This window comes from Gavia stellata, chromosome 25 (genome assembly GCF_030936135.1).
Source record: "Gavia stellata isolate bGavSte3 chromosome 25, bGavSte3.hap2, whole genome shotgun sequence".
Lineage (NCBI taxonomy): Eukaryota > Metazoa > Chordata > Aves > Gaviiformes > Gaviidae > Gavia > Gavia stellata.
Window position 1 is genome coordinate 8,423,838 of NC_082618.1, and position 17,977 is coordinate 8,441,814.

General features: G+C 54.3%; 1 protein-coding gene across 1 annotated transcript; it reads left to right on the top strand.

The window, feature by feature from the left end:
- Positions 1–552: 552 nt before the first annotated feature.
- On the top strand, positions 553–17,293 carry ADORA2B (adenosine A2b receptor). Its single transcript, XM_059829178.1, has 2 exons — positions 553–956; positions 15,894–17,293. Exons 1-2 carry the CDS (start codon positions 592–594, stop codon positions 16,585–16,587), a joined length of 1,059 nt encoding a protein of 352 aa, XP_059685161.1. The 5' UTR covers positions 553–591; the 3' UTR covers positions 16,588–17,293.
- The last annotated feature ends 684 nt before the right edge of the window (positions 17,294–17,977 follow it).

Here is a 17,977-nt window from a genome sequence, read left to right on the forward strand (position 1 = left end):
GGGATGCCGGGGCCGGGGTCGGGGGGGTCCGGGGGGTGCCGGGGCCGGGCGATGCGGGGGGTCCGGGGGGTGCCGGGGCCGGGCGGTGCGGGGGTGCCGTCGCGGGCCCCGCCGGTTCTCGGCCAATCGTCTCGGCGCCGCGCACTCCCCGCCCCGCTGGCCCCATGTGCAGAAATAGCCCCGCCGCGGCCGGCAGCCGCTTTCCGCGGGGCGAGCGGGCGGCGGCGGAGCATCCCCGGGCGGAGCGGCGGCGGGGACGCCCCGTCCCGCCCCGTCCCGTCCCGTCCCGTCCCGCGGCCCGAGGTGCCGGCGGATGGCCCCGCGGCGGGCGCAGCGGCCGGGCCCGGCGGCGGGCGGGCGGTGAGCGGTGCCCCGCGGGAGCGCAGCCGCGGATGCCCCCCGGGGCCCGGGCGGTGCGGGCAGCGGGGGGCCGCGGCCCGGGGCTCGCCGCACCCCTGCGGCCCCCCACGCCCCGGCGGCCGGGCGGGAGGCGGCGGTGAGCCCGGAGATGGGTGTTTCTCTCCGGGAAGCGCTGCCCCGTGGCCTGTTGGTACCTGCGGACGGGCGCCCGGTGGAAAGTACCTTTTTCTCATGAACGGTTCCAGCTCCTCGCCCTGGGCTCTCGCCATGGACACGATGAAAACCACCTACATCGTGCTGGAGCTGATCATCGCTGTGCTGTCCATCGCCGGCAACGTCCTGGTCTGCTGGGCCGTGGCCATCAACAGCACCTTGAAGAACGCCACCAACTATTTCCTGGTGTCCCTGGCAGTGGCTGATATCGCCGTGGGTCTGTTAGCCATCCCCTTCGCCATCACCATCAGCATCGGGTTCCAGGTGGATTTTCACAGCTGCCTCTTCTTCGCCTGCTTCGTGCTGGTGCTGACCCAAAGCTCCATTTTCAGCTTGCTGGCGGTGGCCATCGACAGGTACCTGGCTATTAAGATCCCACTGAGGTAAGAGACTGGCGTGGACGCAGGTAGCCACGGTCCCTGTCAGCCCGGGCTGGGACCTTCCTTGCCTTAGCGTGCAGGACCTTCTAGTCTCCGGTCTTGCCCTAAGAGGTTTGCTGCTCGCAGGTGGTGATGAAAATAACAGAGCTTTTGCACTCGCTCGCTGCAGGACTGGGATCAGGTGTTCGGTATCCTGCCTCTTACTCCAAAATATACTTGGGAGCTCAGTTTCTTGAGGATGTTTGTCTTGGGAGGGTCAGTGGCTTCTTGGGGGGGCTATGCAGTGATGTAGTAGGGTGCTTGGGACAGTTGTAGCTAATCTATGTAGGTATTTATACAGCCCCCATTATTGTGGTGTCTCGGCGTCTCCCAGGCAATTTAATATAAGAGCGTCCACTCTTTTTCCCACTTCCAGCCTATTAGAGAAGCAGTTTTGCAGGCTGTTCTGTAAGAGTTCTTGTCTCTTCCTGAGCTCAGGACACAATGCTTTCAGAAAGCCTGAAAGTCATCTTAAATACATCTTAATATGACTTTGTACATGCCTCATGTTTTCAGCTAGGGCTAGAGTCTAACTAGGCTGTCTTCCAGTTTTTAGAGGGATATAAGGAATGGACCGAAAGCCCCATTTGTTGCATCTACAAATGCTGAAACCGTATTTCAGTGCTTGCATACATACCTTTTCCTTCTGAAAGCTTACAGCGAGTGAGTGTATAGATGAGCAAATGTCAGAAGATGTCGGCTCTGTACATACGCTGTGAAAGGAGAAGGGGGAAGGAGAAGGATTCATACTGCAGTCTCCAGAATTTTACAGTTTCGGTTTTCATCTAAGTGCAGTATCATAGAATTGTGTAGGTTGGAGAAGACCTTTAAGATCATCAGGTCCAACCATAAACTGTATCAAAGGCATAAACTGTTTTCCTTCTAATTCACGGGGCAGTGCAATATAGTGGGGCAAAATGTATTGAATATAATTTACAGGCACTTCACCAGTGGGTTGGTGCAGCAGCTTCCTTAAGCTTCAGTGCACCAAACCCCCGGCTTTGCATTGCAAATGACCCGAGTCCGTCAGTCTCAGCCTCTTTCATGTCTCTGTTGTCCCTCCCTGAGAATAAGACACGGATGGAGCCTCGCTGGGGAGTCCAGGACTGCTCAGGGGACTGGTCAGAAGTGGAGGCTGGGGGAAGCAGGGCAGATCTGGCGTAGGGACCTCAGCTGAACTGTGTAAGCTGCAGCTTTCCTAGATTCTGCTTGTCTCTGGTATCTCCCTTGCCTGAGCGATGAATTCACCCTAAAATGACTTAAAAAATCCTCCCTTCACCCTGTTCTGGCACCTTGCATTGGAGAACTCCCATACATTGGGCGAATATTACTTAATCATCAGGCAGATGATAAAAACTGGTAGTGGAAAGGCATGTATGCTGAGCAACTGCGTGTGTCATCACAGCACGGAGCATGGAAATTCCACGGGGTGTGGAGTTAGCGGGAGCCGAGCCGCAGCAGGCTGGGAGGGAGCCGGGGCAGAGCAGCTCAGGCTGCTGCCAGCATCCCTGGCACCGGCTGCTCACCTGCCCAGCCGCCCGCCTGGACCCAGAGGCGCACGCTGCCTCCGGATAACGCTTTCGTGCCTTTTCCATTCCTTCGCTTGGGGCTTTCTCGGGATGGGGGCTAGCGGCACAGCAGCAGCTATGGATTTTTTAAGTTTCAGTTTAATCACGCCACTCACCGCAAGGAAGCTGTTCAAGCATGGGCTGTTAATTATAACTCTTTTCCTTTGGACCACAAGTGCTTTTTGCAGTGCTTGGCTGAAGAAGTTGAATCTTGTGAGATCAGTTTCTACTCCGCTGGAATCCGAGATGAGAGTAGCAGATCAGGAATGCTCTGAGGGGATCGTTTCAATGTTTGCAGAAGGGAAGTGGTTTTGCTAACTGACAAAATAGCAAGTAGTTCCTCCGCTCTCTTTGTTTTTTTCACAATCCCGGTCTCTAGCAGGTTTGCTCGACTCTCCATGAAGTCAGTCTATACACCTGTGTGGGAAGAAATCCCAGGGCAGTTTGGCCTTGCTTCGGGATCCTTTCCCAACATTGCTTTTTCACCCCATCTTAGGCCAAATCTTTTATTCCATTTGCACAAACATCTTTATTCTGATGAGCGTGTCCTAGCTGGACACATACAGTAAAGGGAGATCCAGGAGTGCCATCCCAGGCTGGTCTGAAGTGTGAAGTTTGGGTTAAACTTGGTCTTGGCATTGAGGCCCATTTCATTGCTCTTAGAGGTGACTAGTGAATAAAACCCTTTAAAGGACGGGGGTTTCTCACTGCCCAGAGCGCAGGGCAATGGACAGGTCATTGCTTCGGCAACGGGAGATTTAGGGACTGGTACTGAAAGGCTGTTTTTATTTGTACAGCCAACATCAAAAGAGGATAGAGGAGCTTATAAAACTACGCTGGCAAAACACTTCTCTACGGCACTAGGGTTTTCCAACCAAGGCTTAGTTAGAGCTGTCTCGTCAGCATCATTATTCCCGAGATGCTCCACAGTGCTGCCGGCGGCGAGGAACTGGTCCAGCCGCCCGCTCTAGGTAGATGCACACACCGTTTCTGAAGGAGGTTTGTGCTGCGGAAAGGGAGAGCTGGTCATCAATTTGTAGGAACGGCGACCTTAGGAAAAGTTTCTTTCTCACTAAAACACTCGTTCTGGAGACCAGTGCAGAGGCTGATAACAGGCCATGAAGTATTAAACGTTTAAGAAAATGATTTGTACCGAGCCCTGTCTAGCAATTACAGTAAGTAACGCGGTTGTTGCAGAGCGGACGAGCGTGCCTGTCGCATCCACCGGCTCCCCGTGGAAACCTCTGCAGGGACACTGAGAACTGCGTGCGCCGTATTATTTGATGCTATTTCAGGGCTTTTCAAGCCCACTGAGAGGCTGGGCAGGCCTGCAGGCTGGGGGTGCGCAGGAGAAGTTTGCATTACAGCCAGGCTAATAATGGATTTTTCAGTTCTGTGGCTGAACCAAAAAATCCCATGGGGAAGAGGAAAATTGTTTCAGTCAAACTGAAACAGTGATGTTTGGATGTTTCAGTGAAACAAAGTGATCCTGACCAACCTGGCAGATTTTTGTTTGAGTTGCTTAACCCTTCTGATGTTGCTGTGCCGCTTTTTGAAGCGGAGGCATCCTCGCTGGAAAGGAACTAACAAATTCTCATCTAGACAATTGCAGAACAAAAATCTTATAACGTTTAAAAATGGTGTTTTAGAACCCTCCCTCTTCTGGCTAAAAATATTTGCTGAATTTGACCTGAAGCCACGAATTCCTTCTGTCCCTTGAAACTCTTATTTTGTTTGTTTGTTTTTGACAAATTTACTGTTTGTGGAGGAGCCCCCACCCGCGCTGCCCACTTTGTGCAGCTGCAGCTCTGAGCCCTTTCCCGGGTCCCTTCTCCCCTGGCCGGCGCACCAGGACACAGCTCCTCGTCTTCAGACACGCTCTGGCCCTGCCTGGCTTCCCACACCCCTCCTGCACCCCAGTGCTTCCCACCGGGCTGCCTGCGTGTGCCCGTCCCTGCGTGTGCCCGTCCCTGCACCGCCCCGGGTGCATGGCACTGTCCCTGCTCTCCTCTGCCAACCTGACCCCCCCTGCCCGAACGCTCGCTCCCCCGCCGCGCAGAATATTCCCAGCAGAATATGAAAACCAGGCATCCGAGCATCCTTCGGCAGCAGTAACTCCATCCGGCAGAGCGTTTGGCACAAGAGCGGTGCTAGGCTTTTGCTCTCTGGCTTTCTCCAGGGCTGGATTTCACCCCACAGTCCCATAGCTGCGAGCCAGAGAAGATTTGTAGGTGGAATAAAATCTGTCCCTTTTATTTGCATTAACCAAAATCCTTTGGTGTGGCTAATAATTGTAGGTACGGATAGATGCCTGGAACGAATGTGTCAGGAATTAGGGAGGGAGAAGAGTATCTGGATTTAGAGAGCAAAAGGAGAATGAAACACCGTACAACACCACGCTATGTGTGCCCTTGTCCGGCTGGTAATCTGCAGGACGGTGAATGTTAACTGCTGCTGCCTACCCGGCAAACACCCCAGCTGAGACCTGCCGAGGGAAAATTGGCCCCAGCTCCCTGGGGTTTGAGCTGATCCGGTGCTTGTTGCTCCTCCCTGGATTTCCTTCTCTCCCGTCTTCAGTTTTATCCCTAGCAGAAGTGCAGGACTGATGTTCCCACCGCACAGCTTTGCCCTGAGCTGGAAAAGGGTGTCCCTGACCATGCCCTCTCCCTTTCTGCGCCTTGCTGAGCCCTCGCTGCGCCCCGGCAGCCAGAGCATCCTCGCTTGGGTGAGGATCCGTCGATGGTGGTGTGCTGTTCTGCTCCGGGTGCTGCCAGCCTCCCCCATGAGCTGCTGTCCCTCTTATCTTTGACATGATGAAGACAACAGTCCGGCTCTTTTCTGCTCTCCTCGTGGGGACAAATTCCATTCGGATCGTGGTTGCTCTTATCTGATCCTTTCAGCTGTGCAGTGTGCTTTCCTGAGGTGGGTTGGCTGATGCTTTACGGCTGCCTGCCCTCGCTGTGTCCTGCTGCTGCAGGGGAGGGGGGTCCCTCTGTGTTCTCCAGCAAATAAGTGTTCCTGGATTCCTTTCAATTCCCAGCTTGTCCCTCCACAAAGCAAACTGGTGGGTATTTACAGCAGGTGGGAGGGCCGGAGCCACTGGGGAGGAGAGAAAATCCTCTTCAGAGCCTTGGTCTTCACCTGCCGTTTTCCGTGTGCCATCCTGGCTTCAATGACACGCAGAATTGCAGCTGCTCTTCCTTCTGCCCTTGCTTCATTTCCTTTCTGAAGGGAAATCCTTGCGTCGCCCTTCATCTGAACTCCCAGGCGTGTTCTGCCATTCATGTGTGGCTCGCACGCGCTGTGCCCGATCCTGAGATCCGAGCAGCACGGGAGGCATCATTATTCCGGAGCAGTGGATGCTCTGCCTTCCCCTGTCCGTCCCATGGCCGTGCCTGGCCAAGGTTACCATCAGTTAATAAACTTAACGCACAACAAACCTGGCTAACGGGCTGAGTGCTGCGGGCGGGAGCGCTGGCGTGTTCGCTTGAGCAACAGAGCTGTGACGTCTTTAAGGAAGTTCGTGTCAGCTGAGCTCGACTCAGGCAGAACGTGGGGGGTTTGGTGCTGCAGCCGGGGGCCGGCAGCGCCCGCTCGCCTGGTCGTGGGTCTCGCAAGGCTGCCGCTCGCTCCGGGCTTCGGATGCAGCCGACCCTGGATATGGAAGCACAATAAACCACTCAAGAATAATTGCCTGTGCCTTCATGGCCATAAACCGGAGGGGGGAAATCACAGCTATTTTTAGTTGTGAGCAGCCTGGTTTCCTTAAAATGCGTGTCCCAAATTTTTATATCCCCCCCCCCCCCCCCCCGCCCCAGGGTCACTTCCCTCCGAAAAAGCAAAAATCCTGACAGGAAGGGAATTAATTGTCTTTGAGACCTCTGCCCTGACGCAGCTCCCGCAGAAGCTGGGGATGGCAGGGATGTCAGCGAGCGGTGGCTGAAAGCCTCATTTCCAGGCTGTTGGCTCAGGGCACCGACCTCTGGGCTGAGCCAGAACCCAGAGCTTTGGGTTTAGGAGCTTTCTTCCGTTTTGGCCACCTCAATCTATAGAAAATACAGGTTAATTTTTAGATGAGAAAAAGCAGCTTTTGCAATCTGGCAGAATTTTGCTTCAGAAGACCTGTTGAACCTCTCTGCAAAAAATGTATTAAACCAAAATGTTTTGACAGCAAACTGTTTTATTTTGCAGTTAAAAGTTTTTGCTTCGCTAATTAACAGGCTTGTTCTTGGGGGTTTATGGATTTGCTGTTTGTCATAGCAATGAGCACAGACCGCACAGCTGAGTCTTTTTAGGAGTGTTGTGCCCCGGCCCGTGGCTGCGCCGGGCAGTCACTCGGGGGGCGTTGGGGCTCCTGTTGCTGTGGTACAGGCAGCTTTGGTCCGCAGGATGCCAGGAATCGGTGGCACCAGCTGTCCCTGCAGATGTGTCAGTCGTCTCCCCTCCCCACCGTCTCCCGCGGCTTTGTGAAGTCCGACGTCGGGCTCAGGGAATTTGTACGTGCCACAGAGCGGATTATCGCCTAATCCTATGGATGACATCAGGCCTGGGCATGAGCCACAAATAACCTGCGAGTACCTCAGTGGGTGTGTGTCCGTGCCCTTACACTCACCCTTCGGTGCCATGTGGGCTCCGGCGTGGCGCTGGGAAAGCAGACGGTCACCGAGCACCGTGACCAGAGCTGCTGGACCCGCCAGGGACAGGGACAGAGCACAGCCCCTTCAGGAGCAGCCGTGCGGGCGGACCAGTGCCACCGTGGCTGGGGCTCTGCCTGTACCCCCTTCACGACGCACTGTGCATCAGCACCCATCACTCCGTGCCCCGGCGCCCACCTCCTCCCTCCCTCCCAAACCCCAGTACCAGGCTCCCCGGGAGCGCGGTGCTGCAGGGGCGGCTGTTGGCCACATCCTCCCTCTCCCGTGCTCAGACCTGTCGGTCTTTTCCACGGGATTTGCCTGTCGTGTTGCATCGGCGTAGCTGGCACGCAAGGGCTGGACGCTGTGTCGCCAGCTGGTTCGAACCCGGCTGTGCCTGGGCAGGGAGGCGAGGACAGGACGGGCTCCTCGGGCTGCCGGAGCACGCTGGGACAGGGTGCGGGTGGGTGAGCGGTGCCGGGCTCGGTGCTGACCACACAAGATCCACCAACCCTTGGGAAGGTCGGTCAGGGCTCTGCAGGGAAGGCAGATGAGTAGCAACTTGCTGGGGCTGGTGGATGGAAAGGTCAGCGGTTTGGGGCCTTTGGGAAGGGCTTTAGCACCCGTTTCATTACAGAAAGAGTGATGCAGCAGAGATCTGCCATCTCCTCACCGTTATCTGTTATCTGAGGGAGCAGGGCAGCGGGTGCCTGGGAGGGGTAGCGGTCACACCGCTGCTCTACATACAGGATCACACCCAAACAGCTTGCTGTGAATCATAGCTCCTATCTCACCTCTACCAGCCGCCTTCAACTCAGCCGCTGCTCCGCATCTGAGGTCTGACTGCTCTGGGAGGTTTGGAATGACAAAAATTCTCAGCCCCAGGCACCCTCAGGCAGATAACGTGGGGCTTCAGAGCCCTGGAGGGAGGGTGGTGCTGAGGAAGAGCTCGGGAGTGCTGAAGGCTCGTTAGGCTCCTCTCAGCCCTGCGGTCTGGAGTCGGGACAACCAGGTTTTTGTGCTCCGGGACTCAGAAACACCCTATGGAGCACAAAGGGCGGGCAGGTATCGCACGCTCCCGCTTGCACATGGGCGTCTTGAGGCGGCTGCTTGTGTTTTGATGTCACCAGTTGTTGGGGTGTGAGAGCTGGCGTGCGGAGCCCTGAGCTCATTTCCTTCCTGTGCCGCAGGGGCTCTGCGCACCTCTAGCAGTCCCCCAGCATCCGTCGTGGTCACAGGAGCGTGGGGTTGCCCAGCGTGGGCAGGGAGCCCACAGCCCGCCTTGCACCCCGCTCGTACCCCGTGTGTCTTAGTTCAGTTTTCAGTCACCTTTTCTCACCCCGTCAGGGGGACAGCTGGCCCGGGTCGGCTTCCGCAGACAGAAACCAGGGGAGCGAATGCAAATTCTTGCCCGGCCGCGGGCTGCTGTGAAAGCGTGTCTGTGAGAAAAATACTTACACATCCACATCGCAGGTGCTGTTGGTGTTCAACAAGTGCACAGCTCTGCGGCCCCTTCCCATCGCTCCCCACCCCACAGCAGCCCGAGCTGCAGTTTCCCTTCTTATTCCCTTCTCAATCCTCCAGGTTACTCAAATGTGTGCTGTTTGCAGGGTGCTTTGGGCCAAAACTGCTCTCTCCTGCATTTGTCCTTCCCACATTCCTGGTGCTGCAAACCCTTCAGCCCGTCCCCTGCCCTGAGCCCTGAGCCGGTGCTGCGCTGGCCGTGGCAGGGCTGAGGTGTCAGCCCGGGGAGGGGGGTGTGGGGATAAACCGGGGTGAGGCGGGAGCTGGGGGATGTAAAGGGCAGCCTGCGCTCTCCCAGCTGCTCGGCCTCCACCCCGGGGAAAGGAGAGGTACCGGAGGGATAAGCACATGGGTATGGGTATCTTGCTGCGAGGGTTTTAAGCCTGTAGGCACTCGATAGTCCACGCTCACAGGCTGCAGGACCTGGCGTGGTTGTAGCCTGTATGGGGTAGGCTGGGGCACAAACCGGCACCTGGGGCAGAGAACACTCCCCTCCATATGCCTGGCTCATCCCAAGAGGCATTGCCATGGCCGAGGGTGGAGCACAAGTGGGTTTTGTCCATTTTTGTCCTAGGAATTGTAATTTGGAGGCTTCCTAACTGGGGAGCAGTTAACCTGGGGGTGCAAACAGCTTTGCTTCTGACTGGCAGGCATCCCCCATCCCCGCCTTCCTCCAGGAGCAGCAGCAGATGGCCAGTGTCCACCCAAGGGCTCATCTTCAGCCAGGACGGCTTCATCCTGGTCTCCGTGCTGCTCTTTGCGCCTTTCTCTGCCTCACGTCTCTGTGACTCTGCTCCCAGGCGGAATTGCTTCCCAGCGAGCAAGCACGGCAGGTCTGGAGCAGCCCCAGCCCCTGACAGCCTCCGATCACACCCTGGGCTTGTCTTCTTCTCCTATTAGTTCAAAAGCATCTAGCTTTTATTTCAGACTAAGACTGAAAATGCTGTATAACATGAGCAAAGCAAGCCCTGGAGCAAGTTAAAGCCTTCCAGCCTTTAACTGCTGTGTAGCGATCCTCCAAATCTAAAAATGAAGTGTTGCAGCCTGTGACCGTGCTGGTTAGCTGCCTCAAGCAGGAATGGAAGCCTAACAGCCCCGGGAGGCGAGCAGCCGGTGGTTCCTCCTCACTCTGTGAGGATGGGAGCCACGTCACGGCTGGGTGCCCCAAACATCCAGGCTCAAAGCTCAGAGCAGCACCCCCAGACCGGCCTCCCTTTTGAGGAGCAGCAGCCTGCAGCCGGGCTCTGTGTTGCGAGGGCCGGGTGTTCTCACTGGCATGTCACTACCCAGATTTGCACAACAGCGGGGCCGCCTGCGGCGTGGGGTGCTGCCCGGTGGGTGGGGGTGCTGCCCGGTGGGTGCATGCTCTTGGCACTGGGAGCTGGGGAGGGCTGTCGCCCTGGGAGTGCTCGCTTCTTCCCGTTCAGTTTTTCCTGACAGGTTAAGGCTGGCCGTGAGCCAGCATCTTACGGCGCATTCAGGGCTGTCTCCAACCCCTGGAGAGTGGGTGCGCAGGGGCTGAGCTGCTGCAGCTGCCCAGGCTTCCCGTGAAAGCACCAGGCGGTGGGAGCGGTGCTCCCGGCAGCCAGAGGTGGAGGGTGCTGAGCGATGAGATGGAGGGTGCTGAGCGATGCCTCCTGCCCCTCCAAGTAACCCCGGCGTGCTCACCTGAGCTGTGGGTGCTGGCGTGTTTGCAGTCACCCCTCCAGCGGAAGGCCGGGAGTGCGAGCGGGGGACGCTGCTGCTGTCCCCTGCACACAATAGGGACAGATGCGGGAGGAAGTGATTTGTCTACAACTGGACATGGACAGACGCAGATGTTCTGCTTCCTCGGCTGCTACCATAATCGCTAATCAGATTTCTCACTCTCACCGCCAACTCCTTCCTGGTTAAAAAGCACAGCTTTTTCTTTTCTTCTTCCCCCCCCACCCTCTAAGGTACAATTTGTGATTCATTTAAAATGTCCTGCCAGGGTGTTTCAGCTGGTGTGTGATTTCCATTCCATGGCTGTGCACGGCGCAAACAGAAGAGCAGCAATGGTGCTTATTTCATGCTGTTATAGCTCAAAAAAAAAAAAAAAAGAGCAGCAAGATGCAAAGTACAGCTGCAAATAGATGACAAGGATACAATGCTTGGCAGCCAAACTGCTCTCTCCCCTTGTGAATGGAGGTGTCTGTGTATTTTCCTTCACGCTTAAAATAGAAACATATAAATTAGCATTGCTTGTTTGTATCAGAGCACCTGTGTAGTCCGCGTTCTGCAGACTCTCCATCTGCTCACCTCCCTGCATCCGGCAGCCGTATCAGCCACCGTCAGACTCCACCAAGCACCAGGAGAGCCGGTGTGTGGCACCGCAACGTTTTGAGTTGTTCACCCCTCTGGGCTGTTCAGGGGTGGCGGGGGATTCTCCCCCATTCCTGCTCTCCGAGGATAAATATGTGGCAGTAATAGTCCCCTGCCAGACTCCAGGCTGTTGCTGCCTTCCGGCCCACGTCTAATGGCCCCAAATGCCGACTGACCCCTTGGCTGCTGCTGGACGCTCCTCCTTAGGCGGGAGCTCAGGGGCAGCAGTGCCTCTGCTTGGGTGATCTCCGTGGGGTCGCTGCAGGGGTTGGCGAGGAGATGCCAGGTACGTGCAGGACATGACTCAGTTCCTGCCAGTCGGGAGCCAAACTCCTGCGCGGGAGAGGCTGGGCTGGCTGCAGGCTGGCAGCGCGTCCCGCTCTGCTCCAGCTGTGCTCAGCAATGCCTGCCTGGGTGTCTTGGCTGGTATCCAGCGCTAGTAAATAGCAGTAGAAATGCGATGAGACCTGTTGGAAAAAAACCCTCACCCTGACCATCCTACCAACCAGAGGCACAGTGCCTGGAGAGTGCAGAGAGCCTTCCCACACCCTGCGCTAATGTACGACTCTGTCGCTTTGGTGGTGGCCACGATGCTCTTCCCAGAAAAGCTGTGCACCTTGCTGAGCCGTCACAGAAGTGGAGGGGCCGCAGGTGACAGCGATGTCTGCTGCGTGAAGGACACCATCCCCAGTCCGCGGGCCAGCTCAGGGGACGTCTCCTCCAGCCTCAGCGGCAGAGCGGTTGCTCGCTCCCCGGCACGGCGGCTGGGCAGAGCTGTGTTGTGCCCTGGCTGAAGCCTCTGCGCTGGCCCGTTTTGGTGACGGCACTGCAGGTACAGACCCAACAGCCTGGCACTTGTACCCGATCACACCGGTGGGTCAGAGCCACGTTGTAAAAGCAGCTGAACTTTTCTTAAAGTATTTGACCTGCTGCAACCCGGGCTGTGACACTGGTGCCTGTGACGCTGGTGGCAAACCTATAGTTAGGTATGGCAGAAGAACGGAAACCCGAATCGCTCCACGATGGCGGCACAGTGGGGATGGCATCGGGGCTTCTGCAGCATGTCCACGGCGGGGGCACTGGTGGGAGCTGAGATAATTAGCTGCTTGATGATGACTACGCCAGTAAAGAGACTTTGCCTGGCAATGTGAAAGGAACTAATGCATTGCCAGGTTATTTAATCTCAATAAATCATTTTAAAATATTCAGCTGTTATTTACATTAAAGCAACATTTGATGCCTCTGGGCAGAAACCTAGAGGAGATTCAATATTTGTTATACATTAATTGAGCAGACTTAGGTGAGTAAATTTACTTTAATAGTTTTTTGCCTAATAATATTAAGCCTAAAAGAGAATGAAGGAGGGGTTTGCTGGGCCATTCAGAGCTGTGAAAATCTGTTGGTTCCTCGCTGCCTGATGATGTGTTAGAGAGCTTAGGAAAAACGTTGAGTCTCAGTTGTCTCACAGCCCGTGCCTGCTTTTCTTGATGGTGGGTTGTAACAGGGGTTGCAGTTGTGTGCAGCGGCTCACTGACGAGACTCTTTGTGCCTCGATCCGGTAATAGTCATGCACTTCTTTATTTTCAAGCACATGCTTAACTTCTGTTAACTTAAGGCAGTGTCCCACCAAATAAGTGTATTAAAGTAATAGGAAGGTAATTAGTGCACAGTTTTAGAACGCTGAACTCCAGTTTCTCCTTGGCCTCTTCTGGCTGGTAGCTCAGTGACCAGCTGTGACCCTTCTTGGTAGTCACAGCAGCGACCGTCATCGCTACCTGGGATCAGTCCACTGAACGGAGAGATGTTGGGAGGAATTTGCAATGCATCCCTGCGAAAATAAAGAGCTAATCTAAGGAGTGCGCAGTGAATAGCTATCTCCACTTTAGTGAGCACCATCGCTTCCCTGCGGGACAGGCCTGCAGCCCTCTCCATCGCTCAGCTCTGGCTCTTGCAGACCCGGAGCGCAGCACGTTTTTCCATCTCCTCCTCCTCGCAGAAGGGGCCCCCGCTTAAACGTGATCCTGGCTGCAGCTCTGCTGCGTGTGCGAGGGAAGAGTGAGCAACACTAAAATAAACATGCCACCATTACAGCCACTGGAAAATGAAGTAACTTCTTAACTGGTTTTGTAAACCTCTAAGCCAAGCCTTATCCTTGCAGAAGAGGTCAGGAGAGGAGCAGATGGAAGAAGCCTTATTTGGGACCATGTGTTTTCAGCAAGAGGCAGCACCCAATGTCACCAGCCTGGAGCGGCGCGATGGACACTGGTCTCAGCACGGCGCGCTGAGCCGCCGCGGCTTTTCCTTGTGTTCCTGTGCGCAGCCTGATTCAGACACACAAAGCTCTTGACCCGTCAGTTTCTCTTTCTGAACAACGGTCCCTTTTGCATTTTTCTGGTCTCACTACAATAGTTCTCGGGATGTGACATGACCAAGGCAGCAGAGGAGCAACTGAAGTGATCAGCTAACCGTGAACAGCACAAGCCAAGGAGCCCCGGTTTTCTCTCCCCACGTGCAGAGCTGTAGGTCCGCAGCAGCTCTTGGTGCTCCTGCAGCACTGACTAAGCTTGGCCAATGTTGTAGCTTGATACTCGGGCTTTGCCAAGAGATCGGATTTCTGGGAACTTGCTCTGAATCGAATCTTAACATTTTCAGCTCCTACAACCCCAGACCAGCTCCGGCTCGTGAAAAATTAAGAGAGGGTTTTGAGAGCAATGGGCTTGGCCTCACTGACACCCCATCTGATAATTCCTCATCTTCTGAAGCAGCGAGACTTAGTAATAATGAGAGAAAAGTGCAGGAGAAACCCCTCAGTGCCTGGACCTGCCCTTTAGACGTCTACCCCGTGGAGCGTGTTCACAGTTCAGCGTCGCCGAAATGTGGCTGCGGCTCCCACATCCTCCCGGCCGGCCCCGGCCATGCCCGAAGCGAGCCCTGCTCGCAGCGGCCGCGCAGAAGGAGCCGAGGGCTCCCCCCAGCCCCTCTTTGCCGCCCGGTTCGTGCTGGCAGACCCGCCACTTACCCTCCTGTCTTTGTAGCTTGCAGGAGGAGAGGGACAGACGGCTCGCACGGAGGTGACCGCAGCGTGATTCACAGGCACAGCTGCGGTTCTGTGGGAATAAAACCCTCCCCTGCCTCACGGGCCGGAAGAAAATCAGAACAAACGTTCTTAGGAAAGGAGGAGCAGGGTATCCAAGCCAGAGTAAACAAGCACTGAGAGAAGGGTGTGGGAAGGGGGGGACATGTGTCAGCCAGCAGACGCTAAATGGCTGTGGAGAGGACAGTAATGGGTTTCTCATGTTGTCTTTCTGGCAGTCGCCGAGTTCTTCCTATCTCCAAAGAGTGATGTGACGGATGCTTTGATGGTGGCATCTGTTCTGGTTGCACCCAAACCAGCTCGACTTGCGCTGTTTTAGGTTCCAGCTCCGTTTGTGTCTCTGAGCAGCTGGGGGCTGGAGGGTCACCTTTGTTTTCTTGGCCATGAAGGCACCCAGTCCGCGGGATTTGGAAAGGTGTGGAGCAGCGCATGTCCCTGGGCCACTGCGGAGCTTCTTTGTAACGCATGTGAGAGTAGCAGGTGCCCAAGGAAGGTGTTTGCTTAAAAATCTGGATCTTTACAGCCAGTTTTGGTGGGTCAGCAGTGCACAAGCATCGTTTGACAGCAGCAGCCATGCACGGCTGTGTGGTTTAACCGCACTGACAGCTTCAGCAGCTGCAGGTCCGAGTCTGTGTGTGGCTACAGGACATCCCGATGGTGCGTCCTACAGAATCGGCACGTCACACACCTGAGCGGTGGAGGCCAACACCAGCCCTGGGAGCCAGGCGAAGCAGCCCACATCAGCACTGTTGATGGAGGATGCACAAAGAAGGGACATCGAATGGGGGGAGAAGAGCCCGGTGTTCCTGGCTCCCAGGTCCGTTCCTGGCTCCCAGGTCCGTGCCTGGATGCAAGACTCTGAATGGAGACACAGACCCTAACTTGTAACTCTCCAAAGCAATCCGTCGTTAGCAGTTGCTTTCAGATGCTGGCTCAGAAAAGTCTTTCAGGGTATTTGTTATCCAGCCACAACAAGCTCGCGTGGGCTGCAGTCTGGCATGTGTAAACCAGCAATTGCAATGTTTGGGAAACTGGTAGGATCCCTGGTTTCCACACACATAAGGTGTACTTCCCACCTTAGTGTATGAGGTAGCATGGGAAGGGACAGCACATTACGGGATTGCTGCAATCTCCAGTGAAAGCCAGCATTGCTGCAGGCATAAGAGCAGCCCAAGTTGAAGCAAGTTGGCTGTGGTATAAAGGCTGTAAGTGTGTGGTGATGCTGGTGAAGTCTTCAGCTACCCATTACAGTGTAGAATTGAGAGCCAGCATTGTCTCAGCTGTAATAAGTCAGCCCAGAAGTTCATGGAGCCCAGCAACATGCCCTGGCGTGCCCAGTAATGGATGCTTAGAGCAAGAGAGTAAGTTGGTGGTTACAGAGTGAGCCTTCCCCCTGTTCTTGCCCTCCTTGTAGTTGGTGGTTTAGGCTCGTGCAATGATAAAGCCTTTTTTAAGACTCCAAGTCCTTACCTCCTATTCGAGGATGTTCGCGGGCAGGGGCAGTGCTTGGCACCTCTCAGGAATAGTAAGTGTATCACCTCCCCAAATCACTTTGCGTAGGCATAGAGCACAGGTGAGATTTTTTACCCCTCCGGTGATCACAGAGGTGAGGTTCCTGCGTGGGTGTGGGTGGGGCTTTTGTGGCATTAGCCAAAATGCTGATGACTTTAACTGCAGGGAAGTCACGAGTGCTTATTTATATAATGGTTCTATCTTGGTTTTGTTCTTGATACTGTAGGTATAATAGTCTGGTGACTGGCAAGCGGGCAAGAGGACTCATTGCTGTGCTGTGGCTCCTGTCCTTTGGAATTGGACTGACTCCGCTTATGGGCTGGAATAAAGCCATGAGCGGTTGTCCCAATGCCACCAACGAGACAGGGACTGACAGCGGGACAGAGCACCATGGCTGCTTCATCTCATGCCTCTTTGAGAATGTGGTAACGATGAGCTACATGGTGTACTTCAACTTCTTCGGCTGCGTGCTGCTGCCGCTCGTTATCATGCTGGGAATCTACATTAAGATATTCATGGTCGCCTGCAAACAGTTGCATCAGATCGAGCTGATGGGCAACTCCAGGACCACACTGCAGAAGGAAGTCCACGCAGCCAAGTCTCTGGCCATCATCGTAGGACTTTTTGCCTTCTGTTGGCTGCCCCTGCATATCTTGAACTGCATCACTCACTTCCACGAGGAGTTCTCCAAATCCAAGCCTGAGTGGGTGATGTATATGGCCATCATCCTCTCCCATGCCAACTCTGTCATCAATCCCATCATCTATGCCTACAGGATCAGGGACTTCCGCTACACCTTCCGCAAGATCATTTCCAAGATCCTCTGCAAGACAGATGACTTCCCCAAGTGCACCACTGACAACAACCAGCACCTGACTGTCACCAACGTTCACTCTGCAGTAGCCTCTGTGACCATATGACCGTGCACGTCCTGCTCCTAGGATTTTGCAGTCGGTCCCCGACACTACGCTCCCCTGTGCCTATGTGAACAGTTACAGCTAACTCCTAGAGGAGTGCTCAGAGATGACCACTATGCAGTTATGCAGCTGTATTTTTTTTATTTTTGTAATTAACATAGTGCCTCTTAGAGGAATAACCTGATGGGGGAGACTGAGTGCAGTTCACCCTCGACTGTAAACCCAGGTTGCGTGAGTGCTGGTGACCGTATTGTATGTCCTTTCCAGGTCAGACATTGACTGTGGAAGACCCACCTGCTGGGGGTGTTTCCCTAATTGTGCTGCTCATGTCAAGTCCTAGGACCTTTATTTTAATTATTATTATTATTATTATTTTTTAATCTTTTGATTCATTTAGGAATAGTAATTTTGTGTCTGGTTTTGGGTTGTTCTCTAAGTCCGTACTTGACAGCACTTTGGTAATGCCCTAATTATTCCATCAATTGTTTGATGCAGCTAGTATTCTCTGATGGGAAAAAGTCTTACTTAGCCCAGTTGCTGGTGTGAAACTGAATCTGCGTTCCAGTCTCTGAGGGACGTGACCGTGTTGATGGGAAAACAAGATCAGAACTGGCCAGCTATTTTTGGCCCCAGTATGGAAGCCCTACTTACTGAAAAATTTCAGGAAAGAGTTGACTGAAGTTGTAGGACAGCAGTTTTATTGCCTTTAAATCACTTTGGTCTACAGGATTGTGCAGAGCAATGCTTCAGGTTTGATTTCAAATCTGTTTCTGGCTCTCAAAATGCAGAAGGCAGATCAGAAGGTCTGATCCAGAGTCACTGAGGTTAGTGCAAACACTCCCTTGGTGACATGATCTCTACAATCAGATTTTTGCTCCCAAGTCAAAACTTGACAGCCTTGCAGTTCTTCCAGAAGTGCAGGTTTTAGCTGTGATAGCTGGACACTGCAGCTCGCCTGATTCCTAAAACTTGGTCTTGCTGGGGTTCCTCTGTAGCCCAGTAACCCCCAGAAGCTGAGAGTGCTTTTTTTTCTAATAGTGATTTTTATTTTCTTATTTTATTAAAATCCTGACCTGCATCAGTAGCAAAAGGGACTGGAAGGGCGCTTATTTGCTTGAGATGCTAGAATGCCTTGACTTGTGACCTGATTTTTGGCCAAGCTCTTTGGGGAAGAAGCTGACCTCGCAGAGTGCCGCAGGGGCCTGCCCCTTTGTAAGTACAAAGCCCACTCAACAGCGGAGCAGTCTTAATTTGTACTGCACGTTAATAACTCCCTGCAACCACAGCTCAGTAATTACTGCACCTGATTTCACATGTGGCTGTGATATGTAAAACTGGACCAAGGTAGAAAGAACAGTGCATTAATTTCTGAAGTACGAGCTCCACTTCTCCA